We start from the raw sequence: 26282 nt of genomic DNA on the forward strand, positions 1-26282 counted from the left end.
TCGCATGCCACGTCAAACTCGTATTGATGGTCAAGTAGCAAATAGCAGTACGTAGTGACAGTGTTGCTAGGACTAGTAGTATTGTTACATGTAGTATGGGTGGAGCTTACATGAGCATCCGGTACTAGTAGCTGAGAGAATGCATAAGATGTGATGAAACATGCTTATCTTTGAGAAAAATGCAGAAGGAATGGCATGGATGATGTGCCTTCTCCACCAGATTTCCCTTGTCTAGCAGTCTAGCATCAACTGCAGATTACTCCGCACTCCCATGATTGTTCTGTTGCTGTGTCTGTCCGTGACTGCTGCCCAGTAGCAGTGTCAGTGACATCTCCATGCTCCTTTCTTGTAAGCACCACTGTGGAGCGTAGCTGACTGAGCGCCAGGTACAGCTATGCAAGATTGAAGACCGCCTTTGTAGGTCGCCATTTCGGTGCTACCTTGGCGTCGGTTATAGTCCTTTAGCGATTGTTTTACTCCAGCTGGTTCGTTGCTATGACAAACCTTCCCTCGGCCCGCTTTCCATTCAGCCACCCCACAACTCCTTGCTATGTACCCCGCTGCCAAACTTCTCGGTCTGAACAGAATGTGGTGAATGACGCACCAGCTGTCGCCATCCAGGAAAATGATGTTGAGTGATCGTGAAAAGGAATTTTCACTTGATGAATATTGAGTCGCCACGGCTCCAAAAGCTTTTCGTCTTGTTGACGTGGTCGAGACCGAGCAAATCATCGTTGTCCGTAATGAGGTCCATGACTATATCCTCTGAAATCATTGTGTCAGACCGATGACTCCCAGGCTTGAACATAGGGCAGAAACAACGTACCGTCTTCCAAATATCGAGGCTTTGGGTACAGACCTCGACAGACAATGGCGAATTTGATCTTCTCAAGTAGCTTGCCTTTGATACCTGTTCTTCTGCTTAACCTTTCCCTTGTGTCCTTGAATCTTTCTCCTGCTTTTAGGACGAACTTGAACGGGACTCCATGAGGCTTTGTTGGCTCCTTGTCAAAGTGAAAGCAATATATAGCTCTGTCGTCTTGGGTGGCTTTAATCTCGTCTTCCGGGATCTTCTCCGCGTATAGGGTCACGAATTCGCTTATGCCCATGATTACCAAATCGTCAGCCAGCTCCTTGTAAATCTTGCCAGCGTGTGCTTCGTAAACTCGAATCAGTTGGGTCGTAGCAGGATCCAGGGAAAGCTTCTTCGATAAAGCGGCCGCCAGATCCGCAATTGTGCCGTTTTTGGGAACAAGTAACTCGAGGGGTTCCTGGATAAGTTAGTTGAGAACCTATTGCTCCACCACGATCGGAATAATATACCTCTTTGCTGATGCCCTCACTAAGCCACGTCACCTTCATCGGTTTCTTGGTCTCAAAGTCAGCCAGGCTTGTTTCAAGTATCTCATAGAATAACGAATCCGATTTGTGGTTGCTATATCCGTAGCTGGAATATGACGGAGACATAAGCTGCTGAAGGTTCTGATTCAGAGTACGCTTCAGCCATGCCTTCGGCTTCCCAGTCGTCGAATGTACAGTCCCAAAACGAATATGTGTGGGGTCAACTTTCAAATGATCGCCCACCTTGGCCGAGAACTGCTCGTAGGTCATCTTCTTACTTAGAGGAAGTGTGAAGACCTCTCCTTCAGCACCGGTTGGTATTCGTGGATAGAAGTTGATAGATATTCGATTGAGGAGGTAGTCATAATACTGTCTAGCGTCGGTATAAATGACTGAGGTCGGATCTAAACCCGAATGTGCTTTTTGGAAGCAGATGATATCACCGTCCTGAATCTCTGACTGTTGGAAGGTTTGCCTTGGTTTCATCGCCTCGATCATGGAATGACGAATTTCTTCGTACAAGGTAATGTTGGTAAAGAGGTCCCATCCCATCAGGTCCTGAATTTGAGTGGCAATGTCGGCAACCTTGGCATGCTTTTTGACGTAAACATGGCCAACACCACTCAGCGTCTGGGACTGTACATCAAAGTGCTTCAAAAAGACCAGTATTGATCCTCCACCGCTTGATGCGGAATTTATATCAGGCCACGTCGGCTTTCCGTCTTCTAGTTGACAGACCTCGGCCCATAATCGGAACGGTGCTCCCTTCGTCCCAAACTTATTCCAGGCCTCCTCAATGGTCATGTTTGGGTCCCTCAACGGTTGGTCAGGACGAACTGTCTTGTTTTGACGGTTTACCATCGCCCAAAATCGTACTTGTTCTGGGGCCAACCCTCTCTCCTCGGCGATCTGTTTGGAGAAATCAGACATCTTGGTGGTGCGTAATACTCGGTGTTGTTGTGCTGCTGCCGGATCACTAGGGGGAGCGTCCCAATTGACCAGGTCAAAACCATGGTGATTCTTGAAGGTCAGGTCCGATATTAGACCAACGGTGAGATAAAAATGAGCCTCTTCACGTTCCTTTTTCCTTCGCTCCAGCTCTGCTCGTTCCTCCGACAGCTTTCTTTCTATATGGAATGGAATGTCGTCTTCTTTTACCTCCACAAGCACTTGATCTAATCTTGTTTTGCGGATGTAGACAAGCATATACGCGTTCATCGAGCGCTTCGTGGAGTAACCCCTCATATATGGTTGTCGCTGTCCCAGACCACCGTTTGCAAGGTTCGCATATTCGCCCCCAAAATTCTCCTCCAGAGTCTCTTTCATCGTCGCTCGCGTTACACGATCATCGTCAAACTTGTAGAAGAAGCCATCCTTTTCAGGCTTCAGGAAGGCGTAGTAATGACCGGCATTGAAGTCGCCGCTGTGAACCAAGACGCCATGCAGCTGGTAGATCCATGACTCTGATCTGTCTGCATCATCTGAGAGGTACTGCGCTGCATCAAATTCCAGAGGAAACTCGTGTCGATCGTTGACTTTCATCATAGCATCTCGATTTACGTCGTACTCGAACCGCTTCAACTGCAGATGAAGCACTGGTGGGAAGCTCTCAAAGATGACACCTTTCTTGGCATCTTGTAGTTTGTACGGTTCTCCAGCATCGTATTTGTTTTCCCCTTCTAGCGTTTCCACCTGGATATAATCCATGAAACTTTCATGTAGGTTCTTGTTGCCACGTACGTTTAGTTGAATGTCCCAGAAGTCCTCTATGCGCGAGGACTCGCAGTCCACGTTGATACATGAGATGTAGGTTTTTGACTTGCCAACAAATAACTGTGCCAGTGCGTTTTCGGCCGCTGTGCCCTTCATCCGCTCATCAAGCTTGTCCATAAGAATTCTAGACAGCTCTTGCACGTCTTGCTGTTCAAAGATCTGTCTTGAATCCCAGCCAAACGAGGACGTTAGCTCGGAGGTGGGGACTGCGAGTTTGTGTTTTTGCAGGTTGTAGAATAGCCGTTGCAGGGTCCACGCACTGTTTGTTTTGACCGCTTCGGACTCGGTTGGTATCTGATAAACCGCTTTACGGAAAGCGTTTGTGAAATACAAAGACTGCAGGAGAGAATTTAGATAACAGGTGGCGCCCTGGTTCTTTAGTCCAACCATTCCAGTCTCCTTTTTCGAATCATATCCCTCAAAATTGTGCCATAATACGCCAGTAGGATCCTTGAATATCCGTACGTATGCAGTGACCTTGGCTTCGTCATTCTCCACAAGTGGTCTTTCATGATTTTCCCAATTCTGCTGGAAAGCTCTTCTGAATTCAACGAACCTTGTGAAGCCCCAATCACCCTCTTTTGCTGTGAATCGGTGTGTAGCAGTGTGATGAGTATAGATCGAAGGATCACTTGGGTTCCACAAAACAAGGGCGAATTGAACGCATGCATACCATCCTTCTGGTGGGTCTTTGTCAAAGCCATGCTCAAGGTAGAACGACGCATGGTCGACATTGTTACCAAAGGGGAAAAAGAGAATTCTCCAGGGTGAATCACCACACTTGAACACAGGTCCATGCTCCTTTCGTCCAAGACCCCTCCACTTGTCAATATGCCAGGTATGATATGCCTCACTTTCGACTTCTTGATCTGGCAGTTCAGGGAGGACACGAGGTTTTATAGCTTCATCTGTCGGTCATGCATTGTCAGTGGATGCTTCTAAACTTGCTTCTTGATCAATGGTCCACATCTTGGGGAATTTCTCCAAGAGCCCCGTAATGATTCAATCGAGCGAACAGGAGGAGAAACGTACAGTCATCTGCCATAGGTTCTGCGTCCGTACCACCCACGGTCTCGTCGGTGTTGATATCAACCACGTCTTGCCTGTCATTGTTGTACTTCTCATAATCATCTACCTGCATATCTGTTCCGGACAGCTAGATACCCCATGTTAGTACACAGCTCTTCAACCCCTTCTCCTGTTACGGAGAGCGATGGGAGGAAGAATGCAGACATACATTATCCATAATGAGAATCTGCGACAAGAGTCTGGCTGGCGGTTTGGTGCACAGGACAGGGTGAAGCCGCCTTTGTCTTGGGAGTAGAGCTCGCTTTAATTGTACACCAGACCGACCAAGGTAGAAGGTCAAGAAGAATGATGCAGGGGCTTAAGGTCAATCGTGGCATAGACTTCGTAGGAGATAGATGCTTTGGAAGTCTACAAAATATAATCTGTACTTGGTGGCGGAGCAAATGCGGATGCGGTGGCCGCAGGTTGCGGGCGATGACGCTGCCTCTGAAGCTTTTCCAAAAATCAATGTGAAGGTTGGAACCGGCTATGCAAACGAGAATGCCAAATCACATCTTACTTCTACCATGCAATACTGGTATTATAAGGAATAGGTAAGCATTGCTGCCGGTAATTTGTATGCAAATTGATCTCTCCTGCTTGAAGATTTCCTCCAGACTTCCGCCTCATGCACAAGCAGTGTGGGGAAGTACAAGGACGATCTAACTACAAGACATCAATTTCACCCTCTGATGTCCGAGCTCCCTCACATGCTTAGCACGCAACCCGACATGGTTTGAGTAGTCTGGAGAAAGAAATCTGCCTGTGGGTCTTGGTGACTTTCAATGTGGGTTCCCGGGCTCAGGAAATGATAGCAGCGAAGAGATGCTGCCAGGCAGTAAGGAGCCCATACCATGACAGCTTTTCAGCAGTACTTCCACAGACGCGATGGACCTCATCACAGGCAAGACCATCTCCGTGGAGGCCTGCCAGCATTCTTGATGAGTGAGTGGTAGGGTACTCTGTGAGCTTGTTTGGTGATTAATTGTTCTCGCAGCTGGGTGGATCGTCCAATTCGTCCAATCAGTCTCCGCCAACTATTCTTTTTCGGACGGACCTTGACAGAGGAGCGACTGATCAGTTCTGCAAACTATGTTCGCTCAGAGCTGCCCACTAGGTGTGCTGTGCAAATTGTGTGGGCTTTACCTGATTTGACAGTGTACACAGGCTTGCCCACCGGCTGCGTGACATGCAGAAGCTTCCATATGTTGTTGTCACAAACCCCCATCTCTCCACTGTATACGAGCTGTATTACAAGGCGTTTGAAACGCTACGCCGGGTGCCGCTAATCAAGACTGTTGAAGAAAATGATGAGTATTGCAAGGCTATCAGCGGCACATTGAAAGAGCATCTGGCAGTTATACCCAACCTTGTTATTGGCGTCCTGGAGTGCCAGGATCTAGTGCACCCACAGATGATGGAAGACTTCATCAATACCATGCTTCGAGCTGTGCGTTCTGGTTTACAGCTCAATAAAAGGCCATTGCTGATGTGAGAATAGCGTATCTCTAGAAGAGTCATAGCCGAACAGCACCTTGCCTTGACAGAGACTTTTGACTCGCCCTGGCATTTTCCGGAAAAGAAGTCCGAGTCCGAGTTTGTCGGTGAAGTCCTACTCCGCTGCAATGCCAGAGATATTGTCAAGCAGTCAGGCGAGCTTGCTCAGCAGCTCTCACGGAAAGCCACAAACTCGGATTCTGCCATACCTGAAATCAAGATCTCTGGCCATCTCGAGGCAACGTTTCCTTATATACAGAGTCACCTTGAATATATTGTCGGTGAGCTTCTTCGTAACTCCATTCTGGCTGTTATGGAAAAGAACCATGGCACGTGTTCAAAGCCATCTCCAATAGAAGTTCTGATTTGTGAAGCGCCTCAACACGTTGTGATTCGCATATCCGATCAAGGTGGTGGTATTCCTCGTGATATCGTTCCCTACCTGTGGTCGTTCAATAAAGGCCCGAAGAATGCTGCACGCCTGCGAAATCTAGAAAAGGTCCCAGCGATGGCGGCCACAGTCGATGAGCTGCAAACCTCTTCAGCACGTCAGGGTGCTTCCAATAACCATGCTCTGCCGGAAAAACGTCGTGACAGCTCTTTGAGCTCTCTTTCTTCGAGGCCACCGAACCTGCGTTTGGGCATGGGACTTCCTATGAGTCGGGTTTATGCTGAGTACTGGGCAGGAAGTCTTCAGCTCCATAGTCTGGAAGGTTATGGCGTAGACGTCTTTCTTCAAATATCGAAGCTCGGGAACCAGAATGAACAGATCAACACAAGAGCCTCAATTGATGCGGTCTGAAAACTCAATATCCTGACCCACTCACACCCAAACTGTGTCCAGATCGCTGTTGCAGATGCTGGTCACAACATTTCAGCATGGCGCCTTCCTTCGACATGAGGTAATGACCTCGTACTATTTATCAATGATAGCCGAGTTCTCTGAACGTTCATCGTCACTAATATTTACGCATCGATATTCTGTCAATATTAGTCGTACTCTCTTCCTTTACTGCGATGACGGTTATAACGTCGGTTGACATTCAGGCAAGGAACAATTCAAACAGGTGCATACGAACAGTTCAGACCCTAAGATACATGACTACTAACTTGCTTTAGATATAGCGGTACTACCTTGACATTGCCGAAGGAGTATCGCCCCACATATCGATTTCCTGATCCTCTATTACAATCTTCGTCTGAACAGATGCCAATCAACCTCAATCTCGCCGTACCGGGCTCGACTGCTATTGAGACAAGTGGTGCCGCAAGCTGTGAACCACTGAATATGCAGACCGCCCCACGAACTGCACATCCTGTTTCTCCCTACATATCATCTGGCTCTGCCACAGTTTCTCATCCTCACAATCCCTCTTTGCCCTTGTCTCCCACTCCTGCTGGAAACTTCCGAACTGTCCCTCGGCAGCGGGAATTGCGTGGTGGTGGAAGAGGTAATTGGAGAGGCTGGCCCACATATGGTCCTTACAGTTGGCGAAATGACATCTATGTTGGCCGGGTCAGCCTTCCGCCGGTGTCGGATCCTAAGTCCTTCTCACCTTGGAAAACTGATCTGGACTTGAATTCACGTTATTTGGCAGCTCCAAAATCCCCGATAGACTTTTTCATACCCAAGATCGTTCACAATCCTCCTCTGGAAGCATTTGACTTTGGGGAACAATCTGAAACATGCACAACTTGGAGGGGCCTCTCGTCTGTGGGAGCTGAGGAGCTGCTCACCTGGACAAATATCTATCACACGGTTTCTAAGCATCGAAGCAATGACTCCGCTCCAGTCAACCTGTCCAGTGTCGCTGTTGAGATGGTAGAACTGTACGAGCAAGGTCCCCCCACAGGATTCAACTGGTTCTTTTCTGCACCGAATATCTATCAACGACTCGAGCGTTTTCTCTCAATGTCTCTCGGGACGCCCACTTTGCAAACCGAAGAGCTTGAAGTACCCGTGGTAGGCCACAGATACACGCTAATGCCGTGTGTTAGGAGGTCTGAACAAAATTTGGGTGATGGCTTTGCAGGGGAAATAGTTTACTCGACCTCTGAAAGCTGGCTGACTTTCGACAAGTCGTCCAAAGTCTTTACGGGTATTGTACCATTCGCCCCCCCTCGGAACATCATCGTAAAAGCCAATGTTATCGAGTTTCTCGATGAAAGGGTGCACCTTGAGCATGTCATCCGAACAAAGGTGTACCTAAGGGCAAGAGTTGCAATGTATCCAGCCGACTACCTCACCAAGATATTCACGAAACCTTGTTTGGACCACGAGACTGATCTAGAGATCACAAAACCCAGAAAACAGGTTTCTTTCGCTGATGAGAATGACACAGACTCTCTGCATTCCTCTCCAGATCATCTGAGATCATTTTTCAATGAGTTGTCCGCTATGACCTGCAATCCTATCCATGACAAAACCTCACAACAGTCAGCCTTTTCAAACCAGTCCCGTGATGCGGTTTGTGCGGGAAGTGGTCCTTTCAGCCTGCCGAATCCTTTTCCAGAAGCCCAAGCAGGTGGGATGATGTCCGAAGAAAGCACTACTGGCTTTAAATCCCAAGACGCGAGTGCCGGAGCCCCAGATAGTCCACAACGAAAGCGCCTTGCGAAAACCAATTCTTCCGTGTCTCCAAATCTCCGACGCCCTTGCTCTGAGCAAGGTGAACCTGTTTGCGAGAGGACGACCTCGAACTCGGTAAGGGCCGTTGTTTCCGCAGAAGGTAGAATTACTGAAAGACATGTCCGGGCTCGTAATCCCTCCTGTGCTAGTTACCGCATGAACAACGAAAACCTAGAGAAACCGTTCTCCTTTTACGATACAGATACGGATATCAACTTTGATGTGGCACTGGGAATCTCTTGCCCAGGAGACGGTGGACTTGAAGAAATACCAGAACCTGATTATCCCAGACCGCTTATTTTTCGCAATCGTTTTGACAGTCTTTCCAAATGCAGCAACATGGATCTTCCAACACAGGCTTGCGACAGTAATACTGACACCGAATCAGTATCACAGCCTGATGATCAGCAGATCATGGACGACATGGCATTCGGGTCCATGTTGTCAACGATAGGTCTGCCAAACTCCGGGGATATCAGGCATCTTAAGGATTTCTCGGACAACTTGTATCAGTGGAACTGGAAAGGGTGGGAAAAGGAGATCGGCATCACCAGGTACTCCCACAAGGAGAGCTTCATGCCAGGACCATGTTGGGACGATTCAGCATCTGCCACGGCTACAGTTCTCCTTAATGGAGGTCTTGGAGATGGTGGTACGGAGCGCAAAGTCCCCATAGACAGCTACGAAGACACAATCAGGAATGAGGGAGCTGCCCGGAGAGATGAAGGTTTCATGGGTTACGGTCTCCTATCCCCAACACTATCGTCTACAACCACAGACAAGGCTATCAGGTATCCCTCTAAGGGAAGCTGGTCTATGGAAGATGACGCTTGTGTCCTCACGAACGCGACAAACTGTGTTGACAAGACAGCAACACTGTACCAGACGGTACGCGATCAATTCTACAAAGATCATCGGATCAGGCAGATGTCTTCCGCTAAGAATTCGAAATCTTTCTTTACCAGAGGGAATCTTTCTAGTGTCTTTTCAAGCAGCTCGGAGCATCCAGAGATCACTCATACCAAACAGCATCACATGAAGGAGAAACTGGCATGCTACCAATCGGAGAAAGCAAGACAAGAAGGCCTTTCGCCCAGTTTCCCAGCTGAAAAGCCCTATGTGAGCTCTTCAAATCTGGTCTGGGTGGATGAGCACCAACCTAATATCGGATCAATTGCAGTCGCTGTCAAGAACTCTTTCGCTGTGGAGTTACAAGGACAAGATGTACGTGAGAAGGCCGAAATCCGCAAGGGTATTCTGCACCATCAAGTCATGGATCTGCAGAGGAGTGAGCCGGGCAGGAACCTTAGCAGCTCGACCTATGATGACATCTTTTGGAGCAGTGACGGAGCCAGCATGGACGACAGTTGGGACAAAGGCATCGCTTGACGAGTATATGGCAGTATAGAGGTGCAGAACTAAGCGAGAGAGGCCATTGGTATGGAACAGCATTGAGGAGTTGTATCTCTAGCCATGCAGTTTTAGACACTGATTCAGGTAGAGCCTCGGCATGGCTGTCTACCAATGCAAAATATGAAAGGCCTTTCTGTTCACAGGAAGTCAGCAACTCCCCAGAAAATAATCATTTGTTCGCATAAAGCCTTCTGCTGTCAGACATTGCCATTGACCTCATGCTCGACCAGCGCAACATTGCTCTTTGGCGGTTGAGCTTTTCTTGGATTACCAGAACTACGATGCTCATCATGCAAGTCTTTTGTCGCAAGTAGGAGACACTCACAAAGATGAACCCACAAATGATACACCAGCAATTGGTCAGAAAGCAATATTCGTTTCTATGTTCCGTCAATCAGGTCATCGTCCCATCATGGCAGCTCCGGAGAGCCCTCGTAACAATGGTTTTAGATGCGGAATATTATACATTCATCTCGACCGACACATCGGAACCGACAGCTTCACAGAGTGGGTTGGGATATAGCTGACGATGATTTGAGTTAGTGGTCTTTTGTTTTAAGATGGAAGAAGTTCACGGTCAAGACGGGCGAGAAAAAAGAGGTGCGGCGCCCAGGATTCCTCAACTAACTTAGTGGCAATTTTCCAGATAAGGTTAGGGATGGAGCGCTTAAATCTGCAGGGGCACCTTCATACTCGGTACATCCCAGAGAAGCCAGCAACAGTCTACAAGCCCTTATTGTTTAAGACAACGTGACGCCCTGTAGCACCACTGTACAATCAGTACGCGGAACGAATTTACATTGCATAATACTGTTAGACCTTCGAAGCTCTTAGCCTCCCAATTACCTTTCCGCTTCGTCAACGAACCGCAACACCACGATACTCCCCTTGAATTGATGCGCTCGATAAAACAGAATCGAATTCATTGCATTCCTCACGCGCGGCAGTCCTGTTCTAAACTCTCAACCACCCTGACAGGCAGCCAGGGTGTCTCTCATGGATAACGCAAACTTATGGACACGGAGATCTAAGTACGTAGGCGTGGAAAAGTGGAACGCTCGCATACTCTTTGCGCAAACTGACACTTACCAGTACAGGCAAGCTCTCCCTGTCTATGACTGGCGACAACAAGGACGGTAGCAAGATAGACTCTCCTCGAAACTCTGGCAGCAATCGTCGCCTGGGTGATTCTTCCTCTCACGGCAAATCAAATCCTTTCAATGCCATCTCTCCACTTGCCACCAACTCTCCTTCAGCCGGCGCATCTTCTGCTTTTGGCTTGGGATCTGGAGCATTTGCTTCCTTCGGGACTGTCAAAACCCCAAAGACACCTGGGGCAGCAGGAGTGTTTGATTTGAATGGACGGGACAGAGGGGGAAAAGACACAAACGTTGAAGCTGTGGACAGCGACAGATCGAAATCTAAGACTCCGAACACTACATCTGCCACGTCAAACTCGAACAATTCCGACCATCCTCTAAGATCTACTTGGAATCTCTTCTACCGCCCTCCCACAAGTAAATATTCTGATTATGAGAAATCAACAATTAAGCTGGCCTCCATATCGACTGTGGAGACCTTCTGGACCATATATTCGCATTTGAAGCGTCCCTCCCAATTGCCGTCTGTTTCTGACTACCACATATTCAAGGAGGGGATCAGACCAGTATGGGAAGACGAGGCGAATAAAAGGGGAGGGAAATGGATAGTCAGGCTCAAAAAGGGAGTAGCAGACCGATACTGGGAAGATTTGCTGTTCGCCATTGTTGGCGACCAGTTTATGGAGGCTGGGGAGGAAGTCTGTGGCGCAGTGCTGAGTGTCCGCAGCGGCGAGGACGTTTTGAATGTCTGGACCAAGAATGATGGCGGGAGAAACGTCAAGATTCGGTTTGCTGACTCTTCCCTTGAGCACTATAGGATCAAACTAACGTATCACAGAGAGACGATAAAGCGCCTACTCGCCTTCCCAGCCGATACCAACATTGTGTGGAAGAGCCACGACGATAGCATTGCACAGCGGAGTGCCCTGGATGAAGCTCGCCAGCAGAAAGGGGGATCAACACAGGTCCAACAAGGGCACGACAAACGGAGGCAAACCCTTCAGGAGGATCCAGAAAAGGGTAAGGGGAGGGGTCCGCTGTGATACATGTACCTGATGGCTTGTTTCAATGTATTCAGCAAGCTTGCGTCATTGGATCTGTCGTCTTAGCGGAAATAGCATCAATGAATCAACTAAGTGGCCTCCCAAGCCAACAATGAGATCTCCATCTACCTTTTGCTGTGTATGTCTGTAAGGGTACTCCGGTGAGTGGGGGGAGGTTTGTCCGGGGCCCCTTAACTAAGCTTGTGTGGCTCTAAATATTGCTTGCATGCGGGGAAGAAACACACGTCAGTTGGCAAGCTAGTTACAGGAAACCCTGCAAATTCGAACGTGTCTCCAACATGCCAAACAGTACGGAGTATGTACTCCAAATTGAAGCAATCAATCAGTCGTAAAAGTGCCCATATCTAATGCTAAGTAACTGGTTGGACATCTATTGTGGTGAACAGGTCTTACATGTTCTCTACCATTCAGAAGACACTCTCTGATGTCCTATCTTCGTTGACTTCCTCCAAGGAACCCCCCCGACTTCTCCAGCGACCTACGTCCGATGTCCAATCTCTATCAAATGATCCCGCAAGATCCCCAGCAACGGCTCGTATGCCACACTCCCGATCAAACACATCTTCAAACACAGACACAAAACCACAGAAAGGGGCCAAGGCAACGCAGTTCCTTATCCAGAATTTCGACACAAGGGAGGATGATCCGATAGAGGTACAGATTTCATGATTCACAGTCTTGGGGACGGAGAACAATTACGTGCAATCTAACAAAGTTTCTGACTTTGGTGTCTTTTATAGACCTCTTCCCCTCCTGAGCCACGGGTGCGCCGCATCAAGCCAGGCCGGCGCCTTTCCGGTACGAGGAGGCAGGAATCATCTCCCAACTCTACCAGGTATGATGGGACAAATCTGAACGACGGCAACATGACCGACGGGTGGAACTATTTTAGACCAAAGGCACCACCATCGAAACCCCAGCTTCATCACCAATATTTAATTGTGGATGCTGATGAGCGGGCCCTCTTTGCAGGCAATGCGTAAGACTACTTTGACTTAGATATTTGCTTGATCTTGACCAGTACACAGGCCGCCTGACTCGGCAGCAGTCCTCATTCCGGGTCCTAATTTACGAAAGGCAATTCGGAAGCCTTCCTCACCCACAATGCCAGTGCGTTCTTTCTTTACTACTGGGTTGGTCAAGCTGATATTATGAAAAGCATGGCCCAATCCTTCGGCCAGTGAACACTCTTGACAATACCAACAACAATCAAGTCTCACCTGCCTTAGGAAGACGGTTACAGAACCCGTCTAGCACGCAGTGGAGACCATCTGGATCTCGAAAGTACATCACTGGCCCAGACGCAAGCAGTTCGACAAAGAATGGTACCGGTGAGCCTCCTTCGAAGCGCCCACGTCTTGACCCTAGCATGAAGCCTTACGTAAAGGACGAAGGCGCGGGGGCTGTGTCGCCAATGTTTAGCTCTATTTCTGATGAGGACATTGTTATGACCGTGTCCCGCCCTGTACGAACTCCAAGCAAGAAGCCGCCTCGTCCGAACAAAATCTCTGAGCCGCTGCCGATTCCTGTGGCCGAGTACCAGTCAGTCGAGGAGACCATGCAGAATAATAATTCAAAGAGAAATGCACTGGTAGGAGTGTCACCACCACTTCCCTCAAAGCCTCTGCATGGAAATATACAGCACCCAGACGATTCTGACCCCGAGGAGTTCACGCGAGCCTCTAAGAAGGCTCGTTATCAACAACGTATTAACGACGACTCCGCAACACCGCTCGAATCACACCGACCTTCGGAAGAACCCTACGAGAAACAGAATGGCAGAAATACACCCCCGGTTGTCAGTAACTTGTTCACAGCAGGTATGCTGCCGAGCGACGGAGAAGGCGAAATACTTGAAGGAGAAGAGCACCCGAAATATGCATCTGCCGCTGGATCTGCTCGAGAGCATGTCAATCAGCATAGCACGAACGGTACATCTCACCACTCAAGCACGGCTGTTGCCGGAGTTGAAACAACTCGATCGCGCACAGCAGCCAAAGCTGTTACGGGCAACAAGTCCAAGGTCAGATCGAAGACTGCCAATCCAGGAGCAGGTACTTTTGATTTACGTCAATTGAAATATGGGTTTCTTCCTGGAGATAGGAGTTACACCGCTGTGGTTGCCGACAACTCGATGCGACTTTATGACGATGCGTCTTTGCTTAGCGAGGAGCCCTTATGGCCTGGGATCCAGCTTCGCAAAATCTACAGGGTTTCCTATGGAAGTAATGATTGTTTAAAGCTCAAACTACACATGTCACATTGTCAAGGACAACCGTCTTCCCAGATGGACCTCGAATTCAATTCCAGACAGGCCAAAGAGGACTTCATTTCGTTAGTGCTGGGCGTTGGCCATAACCCATCGAAAATGCAGAGAGATGAGTGCGTACATTTCTTCTCCACGTCTTTCTAAAGCGCTGACCTGAATCTTCTCAATACAGTGAATATTTGCGCAAATCCTTCGAGCACAAGCCAGAGGTAGATCATCGTGCGTTGTGGGAAGGAATAGCGGATGAAAAAAGGCAGCCAATCAGCAGTCAACGGCAAGCCTCAGGCACTACATCACATCATTTCCAGGATGAGGAAACAAATTCGACAAAATTTCCCACCAGACCAGCTAAACTTATTGACCAGCTGCAAACTTCAACCTCAACTTCGAGGAGGTCTGGTGCAGACGTCAGAATACCTACCGTCATAAGCGGGAAAGATAGAGCTAATCAATCCTATCCTGCATCTGCGCAGACGACTCCTGCTGTATCTGCCAACAAGTATACTTTTGACCAAGCTCAGATATCCAACGCAAGCAGACTTCGTTCCTCGTCAACCAGAATAGCAGCCGCTCGGTCGCATCCCGAAGCGGGAATGTCCAACAGGGATGTAGAAGAAGCGCCAAAAGAGAAGTATTCTGCAGTATATGGCTTGGGTGAACCGTGGAAAATTCCCCTCACCTATCCCCCAACCGGCAAACGACGGATGGCTGTAGAGTTCGCGGATCTACTTCGCTTGGACGAAGACGAGTTTCTGAATGACAATTTGATCGGCTTCTTCCTGAGATACCTTGAGTACCATCTGGAGCAGAACCGTCCAGAAATTGCTCAAAGGGTGTATTTCTACAATTCCTACTTCTACGAGAGATTGATGCAAACTTCGAAAGGCCAAAAAGGCATCAATTACGGAAGTGTGCAGAAATGGACAAGGAATATTGACATATTCGAGCGCGACTTCGTTATCGTGCCGGTCAATGAGAGTTATCATTGGTACGTGGTAATCATCTGCAATCTCTCGAAGCTCAACTCCATTACCAATAACGAAGGAGATCACAATGAGGAAGATACAACACTCTCAAGGGAAGCGGTCGTTCCTTTGGAAGAGAAAGAGGATGAGGCTCGAACAGATGTCGAAGCGACAGAAACTCATGATCAACCGACAGAGAAGACTACCGAGTCACTGTCTCATCTTTCTTTGAGCGATGTTGACAAACAAACGGATGAGCTTGCAAGCTCGTCCAAAGCTGTTTCAGCATACTTCTCACCCCAACCTGGATCGGTTTCCAAGAAATCTGGGCGTGGTCGACGTAAAGGTCGCCATTCGCTCGCAAAGTACAACGTTTTCGCGCCTGTTATCATGACTTTTGATTCCCTCGGTACGCCTCGTTCTTCAACTTGCACCGCTTTGCGTCAATACCTTGTCGAAGAAGCAAGAAGTAAGAAAGGATGGGAGATTGACGGAGGCCATATCAAAGGCATGACCGCTAGGGGAATCCCTACTCAACCTAATTTTTATGATTGTGGTCTTTACTTGTGTGCCTACCTGGAAAAGTTCATTCTGAACCCTGCTGGATTTGTTAGGAAGATTCTCCAGCGTGAGATGGATCAACGTGGACATGCCGATAATGGCAAGCGAAGAGCTCAGAAGCAGGATGCGAGGGTTTCTCAGAGGCCTTCACGACGAGCAGGAGGGTAAGAACCCTGAATTTCCGGTCCCGGACGTTGGAAAAATTCTGCTTGCGCCTCCACCAAGAGCTACGTCCCCAGATAATACCAATATTCCGCGTAGCGCATTGCAAAATGATAGCGAGGACGAGCTGCAGCAGGACCAAATCAGCGCAAGGATACTCAACGCTATTCAAGCTTCTCACAAAGAAGCAACACCACCAAGAGATCCACTGGCGAAGGATCAGGCTTCCAGCATAACCGGTTCTCCTGTGGCGTATCAGCCCTCCAAGAAGCGCTTGCCATCGAAAAGTTCAGTCTTCTTTGCCGACGCCTTTGCCAACGTCAATATTGGTGCCCCTGTGCAACCAAGATCAGGCGTTGGCACGAGGGAAGCAGCCATCACTATTGACGACGATGATGACTCTCAACCTGTGCCAGAGAGCGTTTCTGCAAAGAAGAAAGCTCCGGTAGCGAAAGATGATTTCTTCAAACATGGTTCCAGCGAGAAGATCGGTACGCACCATGACGACTTTTTCGAACATCCCTCGGAGCTCAAAGACACCACTAGTGTCAGCAAGAAATCTGTACGTCGTCGATCTAGAGATGCATCCATAGTAGTTGAGTTACCACCACGACGAAGCCCATCCACAGCATCAGCTGATACGGTGAACACCGACTTTCTCAGTGGAAGCGCAAACAAAAGCTATCAGCATGGCAAGGATGAACCGAATGCAGGCCATGCGACATCTGAGAAAGCCGAGCGACTTCCAGCGAGGTCCGAGGTTGTAGTTTTGGTTCCAGACTCGCAGGAGAGTAGGGAGGTAGAAGGGGAGGAAGGGGAGGTTGAGTGGCAGGGACTGAGAGAGGAGGGGACTAGGGAAGATGATCAAGAGATTCTGGAAGGCATCGATTGAGTGAGCGAACGGACATTTCATGTCTGTCCAAATCGTTCTTTGCATTTGCAGGCCGACGGCCCTTCTCCATAAGAAGTTTTTTTCCAGAATCGCAGAATCCACACATAGTCACATTTGGCACTATCAAGCAAGCATCATTCATCTGCTGCGTCTGCGTTTGCATCTTCATGGCGCCATTGATTTGTAGTTCCGATCGTGTCCTGTTGTTCAGTATTCCCGCCTCTGTGTCTATCCACAGCATCGATCCAGCATGGCATGGTATGGCGTGGCATGATACAAGATCGCCTCCTCGAAGAGACTACCCGAGGGCTCCTCGCTTCCAAAGACCTGGTGGTCTCCGGTTCGAATTCCTGGGGTGTTGATTGAGCAAAAGTGATGAAACGATATCTTCCGATTGCATGTAAACGGGCCTGGTTAAGGCGTTCAGGAAAATGTTCTGACGCGCTTTGGTCGTTCCAGCTCCCGCATCGAATCAGAAATGTGTCTGTCGTTAAAGTCCGTCCCTCGACCTTCTGGGATAAGTAGAAGAGCACTTCCCGGCCAAGGTTATTATATTTACTTGCTGGACTGCTTAGCATGTCCGCGTCGAAGGATTGCAAAGACTGCAGGCCTTCCCTTTCTCTCGTTCTATCTTCGCACTTCAGATAAGAACTGGTGCTTGGAGCACGAAGCATGAAGAAATCTTGATGGAAGTTGTGGCTGTCCTGCGTGGTGGCCTGTTGGACGCGGGGAAATGGTACGTATGTACTCCGTAGCACCTAAACTGATCCCTCTTCTGATAGTATCGCAAGGTCTCGCTGGGCTCCTGGCTGGCTAGTTAAGCACTTATCCTGGCCTTTTGAGATCCGAGCCGGGATAAGATGGGACTCCATATGGAGTACGGAGTCATGCATCAAAGATCTTCAAGATACGCTAAAGAAAATCGATAGAGCTCCACTAGCATACTCCAGCTGAGCTTAAATACCGCATAAATCGCGCATTATAGAGAGCCGCCCCCGGAATGCCACCCAGCGGTGACCCCCTGATCTGGAAATCTATAGGGTCTTCTTTTAGGCCGCTCGGCATGGCTTACAAGTCCAGTCTGGCTAGGTTTCCGTCATACGGCCCGAAGCCCCTTTGGCCGCCCTGACGTCGCCTACAGAATAGCTAGCTGTGGGTAATCCTGATTAACGTACGGAGTACTCTGTATATTGAAGATTTTTGATGCACCACTCCGTACAGGGAAGATACCTAGAGCCTCATCGTCTTTTGCTGCGAGTAACTTACTACTCGATGGCAAGGATCACGGCTGGCTTATTTCTTAGTTACGCAAAAATGCAAACCCTGCTGGGGTAAGTATGAGGCATGTTCTCTCACAGCTCGACTTTTTCAGGTTTAATTGGGTGTGCACACGAGCTGCATACGTGGTAAATAAGTATGTTTGGTTTGTACGACCCACCACTCACATGTTATTTCTATTTCTGCGAGTGGCACCTGGGATCATGAGGCATCAACTTACGTATCGATATCGACAATGTGCTCTTCTGGTTCTCAATCCTTGCACCTTCAACCGCCCGCCGTGGCTCGCGTCGGCGGCATCCGTATAGACCTAGCATGCTATCATAGTTTGGTCGGTAGCAATGTAACACCGTACTTTTCCTCTTTCTCTCTCGCCCAACAGGGTTATGTACCCCTGTTGAAGAAAAAAGAGCAGAAGAAAAACAACGCATGTTCCATGTGCAATCCGTCCAGCTCCCTTCCTCCCACTCATCTTTCCCCCAACCTCCAACATGTCTTCTCTATCCGGCAAGACCATAGCCATCACCGGCGCCCCGCCTCGGGCATCGGTCTCGCAACCGCGAAACTCCTCGCTCGTCAGGGCGCGCGCCTCTCCCTCGCCGACATCCAGCAAGACCGGCTCAGCGCCGTGGCGGACGAACTGCGATCCTTGAACAGCGGAGAAAGAGCGGTTGAGGTGCTCACGAGCGTCGTCGACGTGCGGGACCGCTCCCAAGTCGACGACTGGATGGCGCGCACGATCTCGCACTTCGGCGGGGGCGCGCTCGACGGGGCGGCCAACCTGGCCGATACAGCGGTGCGGCGGGGGTGGCGGTACGCGACCTCGGCGACGACGACGACGCCGAGTTCGACCGCGTCATGGACGCTAACTGCAAGGGGGTGCTGAACTGCGTGCGCGCGCAGCTGAAGGTGATCAGGCAGGGCGACGGCGGCAGGAGGGGCGGAGGCAGCATCGTCAACGCGTCCAGTCTGGCCGGCCTGACGGGCTTTGCCAACCACGTCGCCTACTCCGCCAGCAAGCACGCCGTCATTGCCATCACCAGGTGCGCGGCCCAGGAGGAGGGCGCCAGGGGCGTCCGGGTCAATGCTGTTGCTCCGTCAGTTCTACGCACTACTTCTCTTACATGTTTCTTCTCTTTTTATTCGCTCCCGTTCTCTCAAAAAATAAACCCCCAAAAAGAAAAAGAAGAAAGAAAAAAAGAGAAAAGCTTCCACTGCCCCCTTCCCATCCATCCAAACCCGACAAGACCCTGATTCCAAGCTGTCTGCCTACTAAGCTAAGTACTAACCACCGACCAACTAACTAACTGACACACTCCATCCCTTTTCACAGCGGCGCCATCGCCACACCGATGCTCGAGCGCATGGACCAGGCCTTTGGACAACGTCTCCCCGACCGATGCGCCCTGGCGCGGCGCGGCGACGCCGACGAGGCCGCCCAGCTCATCTGCTTTCTGCTCGCCGACGAGAGCTCCTTCGTCACCGGCGCCGTGTATCGGGTCGATGGCGGGTGGAATGGCTGAAATCCGTATTCATGGCCCCATGTCGTGTATATTTCATATTTCTACAGGCTATAGAAAGGGGATATATATGTTGGGCTGATTGGGCTGGTTGATCGATCGATGGATTGCGTCACTGTAGAATCAACTGTGTGATAAACACAATCTCCCGTCGAACCTTGGCGTCTTCTTTTCATGACTAACTACCACACTAACTCACCACTTTCTGGGGGCATGTCAGAGGCAGTTCGAGGCTAACTACTGACTGCAACCGCCTATCCAACTTCCGAGCAGGTACAGTACCTCCGTAGCAAGCAACCGGTAACAAAAATCCCTACCATCTATCTATCTATCTTCTCCCTATCACTTTCCCCCTCTCATCGAATCTGCGACGCATGGATTGATTCCCTGGTGACGAACCCATCTACATGTCCCCATCCGGAGCAAACCTGTTCCTGTTCCCGTTCCTTAGCGGTACTTTTTCCCTTTCCACGAACGAATCACCAGATCGGTAGCAGTCGAGGGGGGTTCCACGCCGATCTGAGAAATGGCAGAAAAATAGCAGTGTGAAGAAAGACCACGGGCAATGCATACGCCGGCGCATCTTGTCTTGTTGTGATGAATGCAGGGGGCGTGGCTAAGTGATATATACAAGGTCAAAAACTTCCCAAGCTCGCTCCCGTGCTTTCAATGCCAATAGCCCTGCACGTATGCTCTCAGGGTTGGCGCTCTCGTAGGTGACCGGATCGCGAACAATGAACCACCGCTGCGAACGCCCTTTCATCCCCGAAAGCTTCTCCTCGCGTCTTCTGATCAAAACCACTCCACTCATTCCGCTACCAGGGCCAAGGGTGCGACTCGGATGAAGGTGCCCGGATTAGTGCTAGTTGACCGCTCAAGATGTTGCATGCGATCCCGCCATTGTGGTCTTCGCACTCCCGCCACCTTCGTCCCTAGAGCCAGGCCTACTCCCTCCAAGCTTTTGCTTCTTCTCCTGCTGTCCCTCCACAACGCCACTTCCCTCCACAACCCCCTCCCTCAACCCCGCCTCCCTCGCCTTCCTCTTCTCCCGCTCCCGAGTATACTCCTCTTTCCTCTTCCGTTCGTTCTCCCTCCTCATCTGCTTACTCTCATACTCGTGCCAATCGCCATTGATCTGTTCTAGTTCGACGGCTTGTTGCGGACTCGGTTGCTCCTCCAGGAAATATGGATGCGCCAGCACCTCCTCCGCGTTCGGGCGCTTTGTAGGATCATATCGGAACATCTTGGTCACGAGATCGAGGGCAGCGGGGGTGAAGACGTCGCGATATTGAGATTCGAATTGCCGCTTCCTCCGTTCGACCGGCTGCATAAGTTCAAACCACGGGAGATCGACGATTCGCGGCCAATCGTTGCGGGTAGGCGTACCGAGCATAGCATACACCTTGTCAAGCTGTGACAGCTCGGTTCCTTCGCCAGGGAAAACGGCCTTCCGGGTGAACATCTCCACAAAAACGCAGGCGGCGGACCATATGTCGACGGCGGGTCCGTACTGGGTTTCTCCGAGCAGGAGTTCTGGCGGGCGGTACCAGATGGTGATGACGCGATTGGTGTAGTCATTCTGGTGGGATTTAGTGTAGAAGCGGGCGAGGCCGAAATCGGCAAATTTGAGGATCCCTGTGTTGGAGATGAGGATGTTGGCGGCTTTGATGTCGCGGTGCAACACGCCACGGCGGTGAAGATGGTCAAGTCCTTCGAACATTTGCTTTGCGAGGTGCTTTTTATGGCCTGGGGTGAGAGTGAAGGTGGGGTGGTTGATCAAGCCTGTCATATCGTGGCTGAGGTATTCGAACACCATGAAACATTCGTTCTTCTCCACCATGACTTCCTGTAGCGCGACGACGTGTTTGTGCCGCAGGTGCTGAAGTAGCCTGATCTCGCGTACGGCGGTGATGGGGAATCCATCTCGTTCACCTTCCATGCGGATCTTCTTCAGGGCAACCTGGTCTCGTGTGTAGATGTGGATGGCCTTGAAGACTTTACCGTAAGTGCCTGCGCCAACAACAGATTCGTTACCTGGTTTGCGGTAGTAGATTGAGTCTGACGCAGACATTTCGGCAGGAACGGTGGGTCGTGGTTTGATGATCTTTTTGATCTTCTTTCTCGGAGGCGAAGGAGAGCGTGGTGGCCGGCGATCGTTGTGGAAGCCATCGCGCCGGCCGTCATAGCGTCGATGTTGGTTATCTCGAGCGCGTTGTTCGCTTCTCTTGCCATCCCGTTGGTCATCCTTGCGTGTAGCATGCCGATCATCGGGTCGTTCAATTCGTGGCTCGAGTCGAGACTTGGTGATGGGCTGCAGGTTCGGGTTTTTCGGACCATCTGTAACCCGCGGAGGAAGAGAGTCTTTCATCCTGGTTGATAGATCTGGTGGAGGCTTAGCTGGAGCTGAAGGGGGTGCTTTCGATTTGAATGCAAAGGAGAATTTCGAAGCATCTTTTTGTTGGTTGTCATTACCCTGCTGTCTCCCTGGCGGAGCCATCTTGTCCTTCTTCTTTTCATCCTCCACTTGCAGATCTTTGGAAGGTCGAAAGGGATTGTCATCTTCATCAGGGTTGGTGAACGATTCTTGTGATCCGCGGTGAGACAGGGCTGGAGAAGAGTGTATGGAGTTCTGTTGGCTAGAATTGAAATTCTGGCTTTGTGGGCCGGCTCGTTTCGCACCTGGTGCGGTCCATTGTAAGTTGCTGAAATGACCACCACGACCTCTCGAGGGAGGAGAGAATTGTTGCTGAGGACTGGGGCCAGGGCCTGAAAAGCGTCGATCGGAAGGATGCTGAAAATGACCTCCTCGGTAAGAAGGATTGTTACCTCGATAGGATGGTTGTTGGAAGCCATGGGAGGGCGGTCCGCCGTATTGGCCCTGCTGGTTCTGGTAATAGGGATTCGGATTACCGGCTGGTCCAGGATAGCTGTTTTGGCGGTATGGAGGGGAGTGTGCCGGCATTTGTCTGTATCGGTCAGCGGGGTTGGTTATCAAAGGTCAATCCTCTTACCCATGTGGACCATGGAATTGCTGTTGGCCACCCCAGCCTCCTCGATTGCCAAATGGAGATGCAGACTGCGGCGAGCCGTGATAGGAGCTGTTTGGCGTGACGAAGCCAGGAGAGCCGCCAAAGGAATGACGGGTATCTACGGGCGGTGGCCTGGGAGGTCGGTTTGGATGCATCATATTGTTATGTGAAGAGTAACCACCACGCATGGGAGGTCGTCCATCCATTGGATCATGGTTGCCTTGCTGATATTGTGCCATCGGTCGAGAAGGAGAAGGTGGCCTGTTCGGGTCGTCCATGATGGACTGAATCTTCTGAGTCGAGTGCATCTTCCTATTGGGTCTTGATTCCAGTGCTGGAGACTCGGATCGAGATGACCTACGCCGGATCGGAGTGCGAGATAATTCACGCAGCTCACGGTCGGGGTTTCGACCTCTATCACGACGCGGATGGTGTGGAGGAGATTCTTGCCGAGGCGATCGGGAATGCCTGCTTCTCCTGGAGCGGGTGGGAGGGGTTCGTGATCTATCGCGGCTTCGATGAGAAGGAATATAGGTATCAAAGGCCGGGGTTCCTGGTCGACGATCTGGTCGAGCAGGGCGAGCAGGAGAATGTCTGCGGGGCGAGAAAGCGCGGTCAGTACCTACAGCACGCCTATCTCTTCGGTCTGGACGATCCCTGCTGCGACTGTGTCTGCGTGAGGATGGAACGTAGCGATCACTGCGGGCAAGTGAAGGACTGCGCGTCCTCCTGCGTTTGCTAGCACTGACGGCAGGCTGATCTCGAGGGTGCGTGATTCTCTCTTCCAGGGCCAGGGGTAGGGGTCGTGGTCGTTTGGGTTCGGCGTGTTTGGATTTGGTGTGTCTTCTAGGTGAGGGCGAGGCTCTACGATGTTTGTGCTTCCTGGATTCCCGAGATCTCTCGCGGTCTCTGGAAGGGCGATACGACTCAGTTCCAACCACTTCGCGCCCTTGATACCTGTCTTTGGAGAGTTCACGTCGCACCGGCGGGGGAGAAGGTGGTCTTGGATCAAATTTGTCTGCGGTTCTGTGTCGACTGTCAGGCCTATGTCGAGCGTCCTCTTCGGCTCTCCACTGGTCTCTCATCAGTGGGCTCCTGCGGGACCTCGCCATGTAATCATCGAAGGCATCTGCGAAGGGTGGAGGTTGGGGCTGTCGAACTTCGTGTGGGTGAGAGCTTGAATCAGTTGCCAGCTGCACCAACTCACAACTCACTAACTCGCAACTCGCTAACTCGCTAACTCAACTGCGGCTTGGGAGAGGTCCGGCTTACCTGCTTCATTCGGCCGCCTCCGTCCCCATTTTGCCTCGCTTTTTGCTCGCCCGCTTCTGCCGACCACTCGCACATTTTTGCACCCACTCCACCAATCCCCCCATGCTTGATCCCCCTGCACACTCTGGTGTACTCTTGTGTACTCTTGTGTGATATGTCTGATCCAGGTACCCAGACATTGGTTCTACGATTTGTGCAGCAATATGTTGTCACCGACATGCGGGCCACCGGGAGAAAAACACCCAGGACATGTCAGAGCATGCACCCAAGCAGACCAAGCTAAGCAGACCAAGCTGCCCAGCGCCAATATCCAGCAACACTCTTCCCTTACCAGAAGCATGTGTCGTCGCTGTCCATGCTCTGGGAACTATCTACTTGGTTGCTGCAACGCTGTCCTAGTCCTGCAGAGCGCGAAGCCTGCCCTCAAATCGGCATCGCATCTTTCACCCTGCAGTGCCAGGAACCCGTACATCTTGCCGGCTTGGTTAGCAATGCACATGATGTTGCTCCATCCAGGCTAGTACCACGGCGCAGCTTGCACACTGTAGGATTACCACTTGTTCTGTGTACTGGCAAACCAAATTCAATCCCCAAACCTCGCTTCAGAGTATCAACCTTTGCAAAGACCAGGAATGCTTCTGTCCACGCATACCACCATGTCCCTAGCGAAGCAAATCTTAGCGGTTGGTTATACTGCCCTAGCACCTGTAGGATCAGTAATCACTTTGCGTGCTTGCAAACCCATATCAGCAACTACTGTATGCAGGTGAGCTGCTATACAAAGTGAAGTGCGTTTAATCTGGAACAGTAAGTTGCTGCCTGGAGGGGTGGCATTCATGTCCCTTGCTCTGGGGCCCCTTAGTACATGCATATAGCACAAGTAGTCCAACTATATGAACAGACCGTCCAATGCAAGTGTCTCAGAAGGCGGGGTGTGTGGAATTGCTCTCATCGCCCCTAAGTTAGTTGGCAGACGATGTTGCCAGAGAGGCTGCTGGGACAATGGGCGAACTTCGAATAGGCAGCCAACCAGTGGCGTTCTTGAGTACTTTTCTTGAAGACAGTCGAATCATCTCGCAAATAGCTTTCACCACCGCCAAAAGAGCTTTAATGCGTCGACGCCCCGATAGATCCTTTTCGCTATTCTTCACGACCAGATTTATGATAGAAGGACGAGGTTGTATTCTGGCTGAAAATCGAGGTTGGAGGTCAAGAATAAAGCCAAGGCTTCTAGAAGCCACTACTAACCTAGCTCAGGCTTGGCAATTCATGTATTGGGGGGAAGGGGGCATCTTGTGGGGATGCATCCAAGCTCCCAGCTCCTCACATATACACATCACCATCTCATCAACCAAGCAAAATCCTTACTTCAGAGTAGCTTGAAACATCGATTATCTCATCAGTCAGTCAGTCAGTCAGTCAGTCAGTCTGGGACCCTCGATCGCTATCCGTCTTTCCAGCAGCTTCGTATCAGCTTTGCTTCATTCAGCATAATAATCCTCTGTTCGCTTTTTTGCTTCCTCCAGACACTGTTCATTACTTTCTGCAGCGTTGTCCCTAGGCACCAGCTGGAATAAAAGTCTCTCGGAATTGCCACCAAGGCGCTCTTGAACTGGTTATAATCTACGTAATCTATCTTTGGTGGTTCGGATAGGCTTGCTACAATTCTGTAGCAAGAAAGGATGCGGATCAGGGCGCAATACAGAAGCCTCTGAGCTATCATCTGACCAGAGCAAGCCCTGGACCCGGCGCCCAAAGAAAAGTGTTGAACCCCTGCAGCCGTCTTTTCCAGCGGTACGGAAGATGTCGACTTTTCCGCATCGAGCCAGCGCCCTGGGTCCAAAGGAGCAGCTAATGTCCAGAATATTCCACATCATGATTTACTACCTGAACGTTGATGAGGACCATGGTCCTCGTTGGAATAGTGGCGTTTCCACATTTCACCTCACTGTCTTTCGTAGTAGACTCATTGCGCTGACTGTATAGAACCGTGCAGCCTCCTTGACAATTGCAATGCACATACCGTGCCCCTTTTTCCTGAAAACTATTGCGCCAAGCATCTCTCATGTCTGGGTAATGGCGTTTGATATCAGCGCACGCCTGGTCTTGAAAGGCTTGACCTTCATTTATCGACAAAGATCCAATGCATGGAATAATAGTGTGGAAGACGGTACTGTCCAAAGGTGTCTTCGAGAAGAAGTTTCGGAGACGCGCAAGGTGTTGACGGGCGACCTTTGCTCTGGCATCCTCTTTGCTCATCCCAATTCCAGGTTCTGTGGATTTCAGCCTCTGCAAAATTCTTTCATCCCATCTAAACTGCTCCTTGACGAAAGTGGTATAGTATCTGCCTTGGATAATATCCTCTGAAATTTTTGACTTGCGGATTAATCTGTGCGTCTCGCCATGGGTGTTGAATTTCTTTACGCAGGTATAGACTCGACGTGAGACT

At 50.2% G+C, this 26282-nt stretch overlaps 7 protein-coding genes across 7 annotated transcripts; 5 read left to right on the forward strand and 2 right to left on the reverse strand.

The window, feature by feature from the left end:
- Positions 1 to 655: 655 nt before the first annotated feature.
- On the reverse strand, positions 656 to 4360 carry EPUS_03232 (uncharacterized protein; the record flags this gene model as incomplete). The annotated part of the gene is made up of 5 exons (XM_007789662.1): positions 656 to 765; positions 827 to 1271; positions 1324 to 4022; positions 4147 to 4270; positions 4352 to 4360. The coding sequence occupies 5 exons, from the start codon at positions 4358 to 4360 to the stop codon at positions 656 to 658; spliced, it is 3387 nt and encodes a 1128-aa protein (XP_007787852.1).
- A 676-nt stretch (positions 4361 to 5036) lies between these two features.
- Positions 5037 to 6481, forward strand: EPUS_03233 (uncharacterized protein; the record flags this gene model as incomplete). The annotated part of the gene is made up of 4 exons (XM_007789663.1): positions 5037 to 5134; positions 5180 to 5299; positions 5350 to 5632; positions 5684 to 6481. 4 exons carry the CDS (start codon positions 5037 to 5039, stop codon positions 6479 to 6481), a joined length of 1299 nt encoding a protein of 432 aa, XP_007787853.1.
- Positions 6482 to 6886: 405 nt separating this feature from the next.
- Positions 6887 to 9697, forward strand: EPUS_03234 (uncharacterized protein; the record flags this gene model as incomplete). The annotated part of the gene is made up of 1 exon (XM_007789664.1): positions 6887 to 9697. The coding sequence occupies one exon, from the start codon at positions 6887 to 6889 to the stop codon at positions 9695 to 9697; it is 2811 nt and encodes a 936-aa protein (XP_007787854.1).
- A 1020-nt stretch (positions 9698 to 10717) lies between these two features.
- On the forward strand, positions 10718 to 11864 carry EPUS_03235 (uncharacterized protein; the record flags this gene model as incomplete). The annotated part of the gene is made up of 3 exons (XM_007789665.1): positions 10718 to 10752; positions 10814 to 11608; positions 11660 to 11864. 3 exons carry the CDS (start codon positions 10718 to 10720, stop codon positions 11862 to 11864), a joined length of 1035 nt encoding a protein of 344 aa, XP_007787855.1.
- Positions 11865 to 12278: 414 nt separating this feature from the next.
- EPUS_03236 (uncharacterized protein) lies at positions 12279 to 16734 on the forward strand (the record flags this gene model as incomplete). The annotated part of the gene is made up of 6 exons (XM_007789666.1): positions 12279 to 12539; positions 12626 to 12864; positions 12914 to 12995; positions 13045 to 14267; positions 14327 to 15844; positions 15906 to 16734. The coding sequence occupies 6 exons, from the start codon at positions 12279 to 12281 to the stop codon at positions 16732 to 16734; spliced, it is 4152 nt and encodes a 1383-aa protein (XP_007787856.1).
- Positions 16735 to 18247: 1513 nt separating this feature from the next.
- Positions 18248 to 19535, forward strand: EPUS_03237 (uncharacterized protein; the record flags this gene model as incomplete). Its single annotated transcript, XM_007789667.1, has 3 exons — positions 18248 to 18808; positions 18889 to 19109; positions 19346 to 19535. The coding sequence occupies 3 exons, from the start codon at positions 18248 to 18250 to the stop codon at positions 19533 to 19535; spliced, it is 972 nt and encodes a 323-aa protein (XP_007787857.1).
- Positions 19536 to 20406: 871 nt separating this feature from the next.
- On the reverse strand, positions 20407 to 23908 carry EPUS_03238 (uncharacterized protein; the record flags this gene model as incomplete). The annotated part of the gene is made up of 3 exons (XM_007789668.1): positions 20407 to 22498; positions 22544 to 23712; positions 23834 to 23908. The coding sequence occupies 3 exons, from the start codon at positions 23906 to 23908 to the stop codon at positions 20407 to 20409; spliced, it is 3336 nt and encodes a 1111-aa protein (XP_007787858.1).
- Positions 23909 to 26282: the final 2374 nt, after the last annotated feature.

Source organism: Endocarpon pusillum (genome assembly GCF_000464535.1).
Source record: "Endocarpon pusillum Z07020 unplaced genomic scaffold scaffold1275, whole genome shotgun sequence".
NCBI lineage: Eukaryota > Fungi > Ascomycota > Eurotiomycetes > Verrucariales > Verrucariaceae > Endocarpon > Endocarpon pusillum.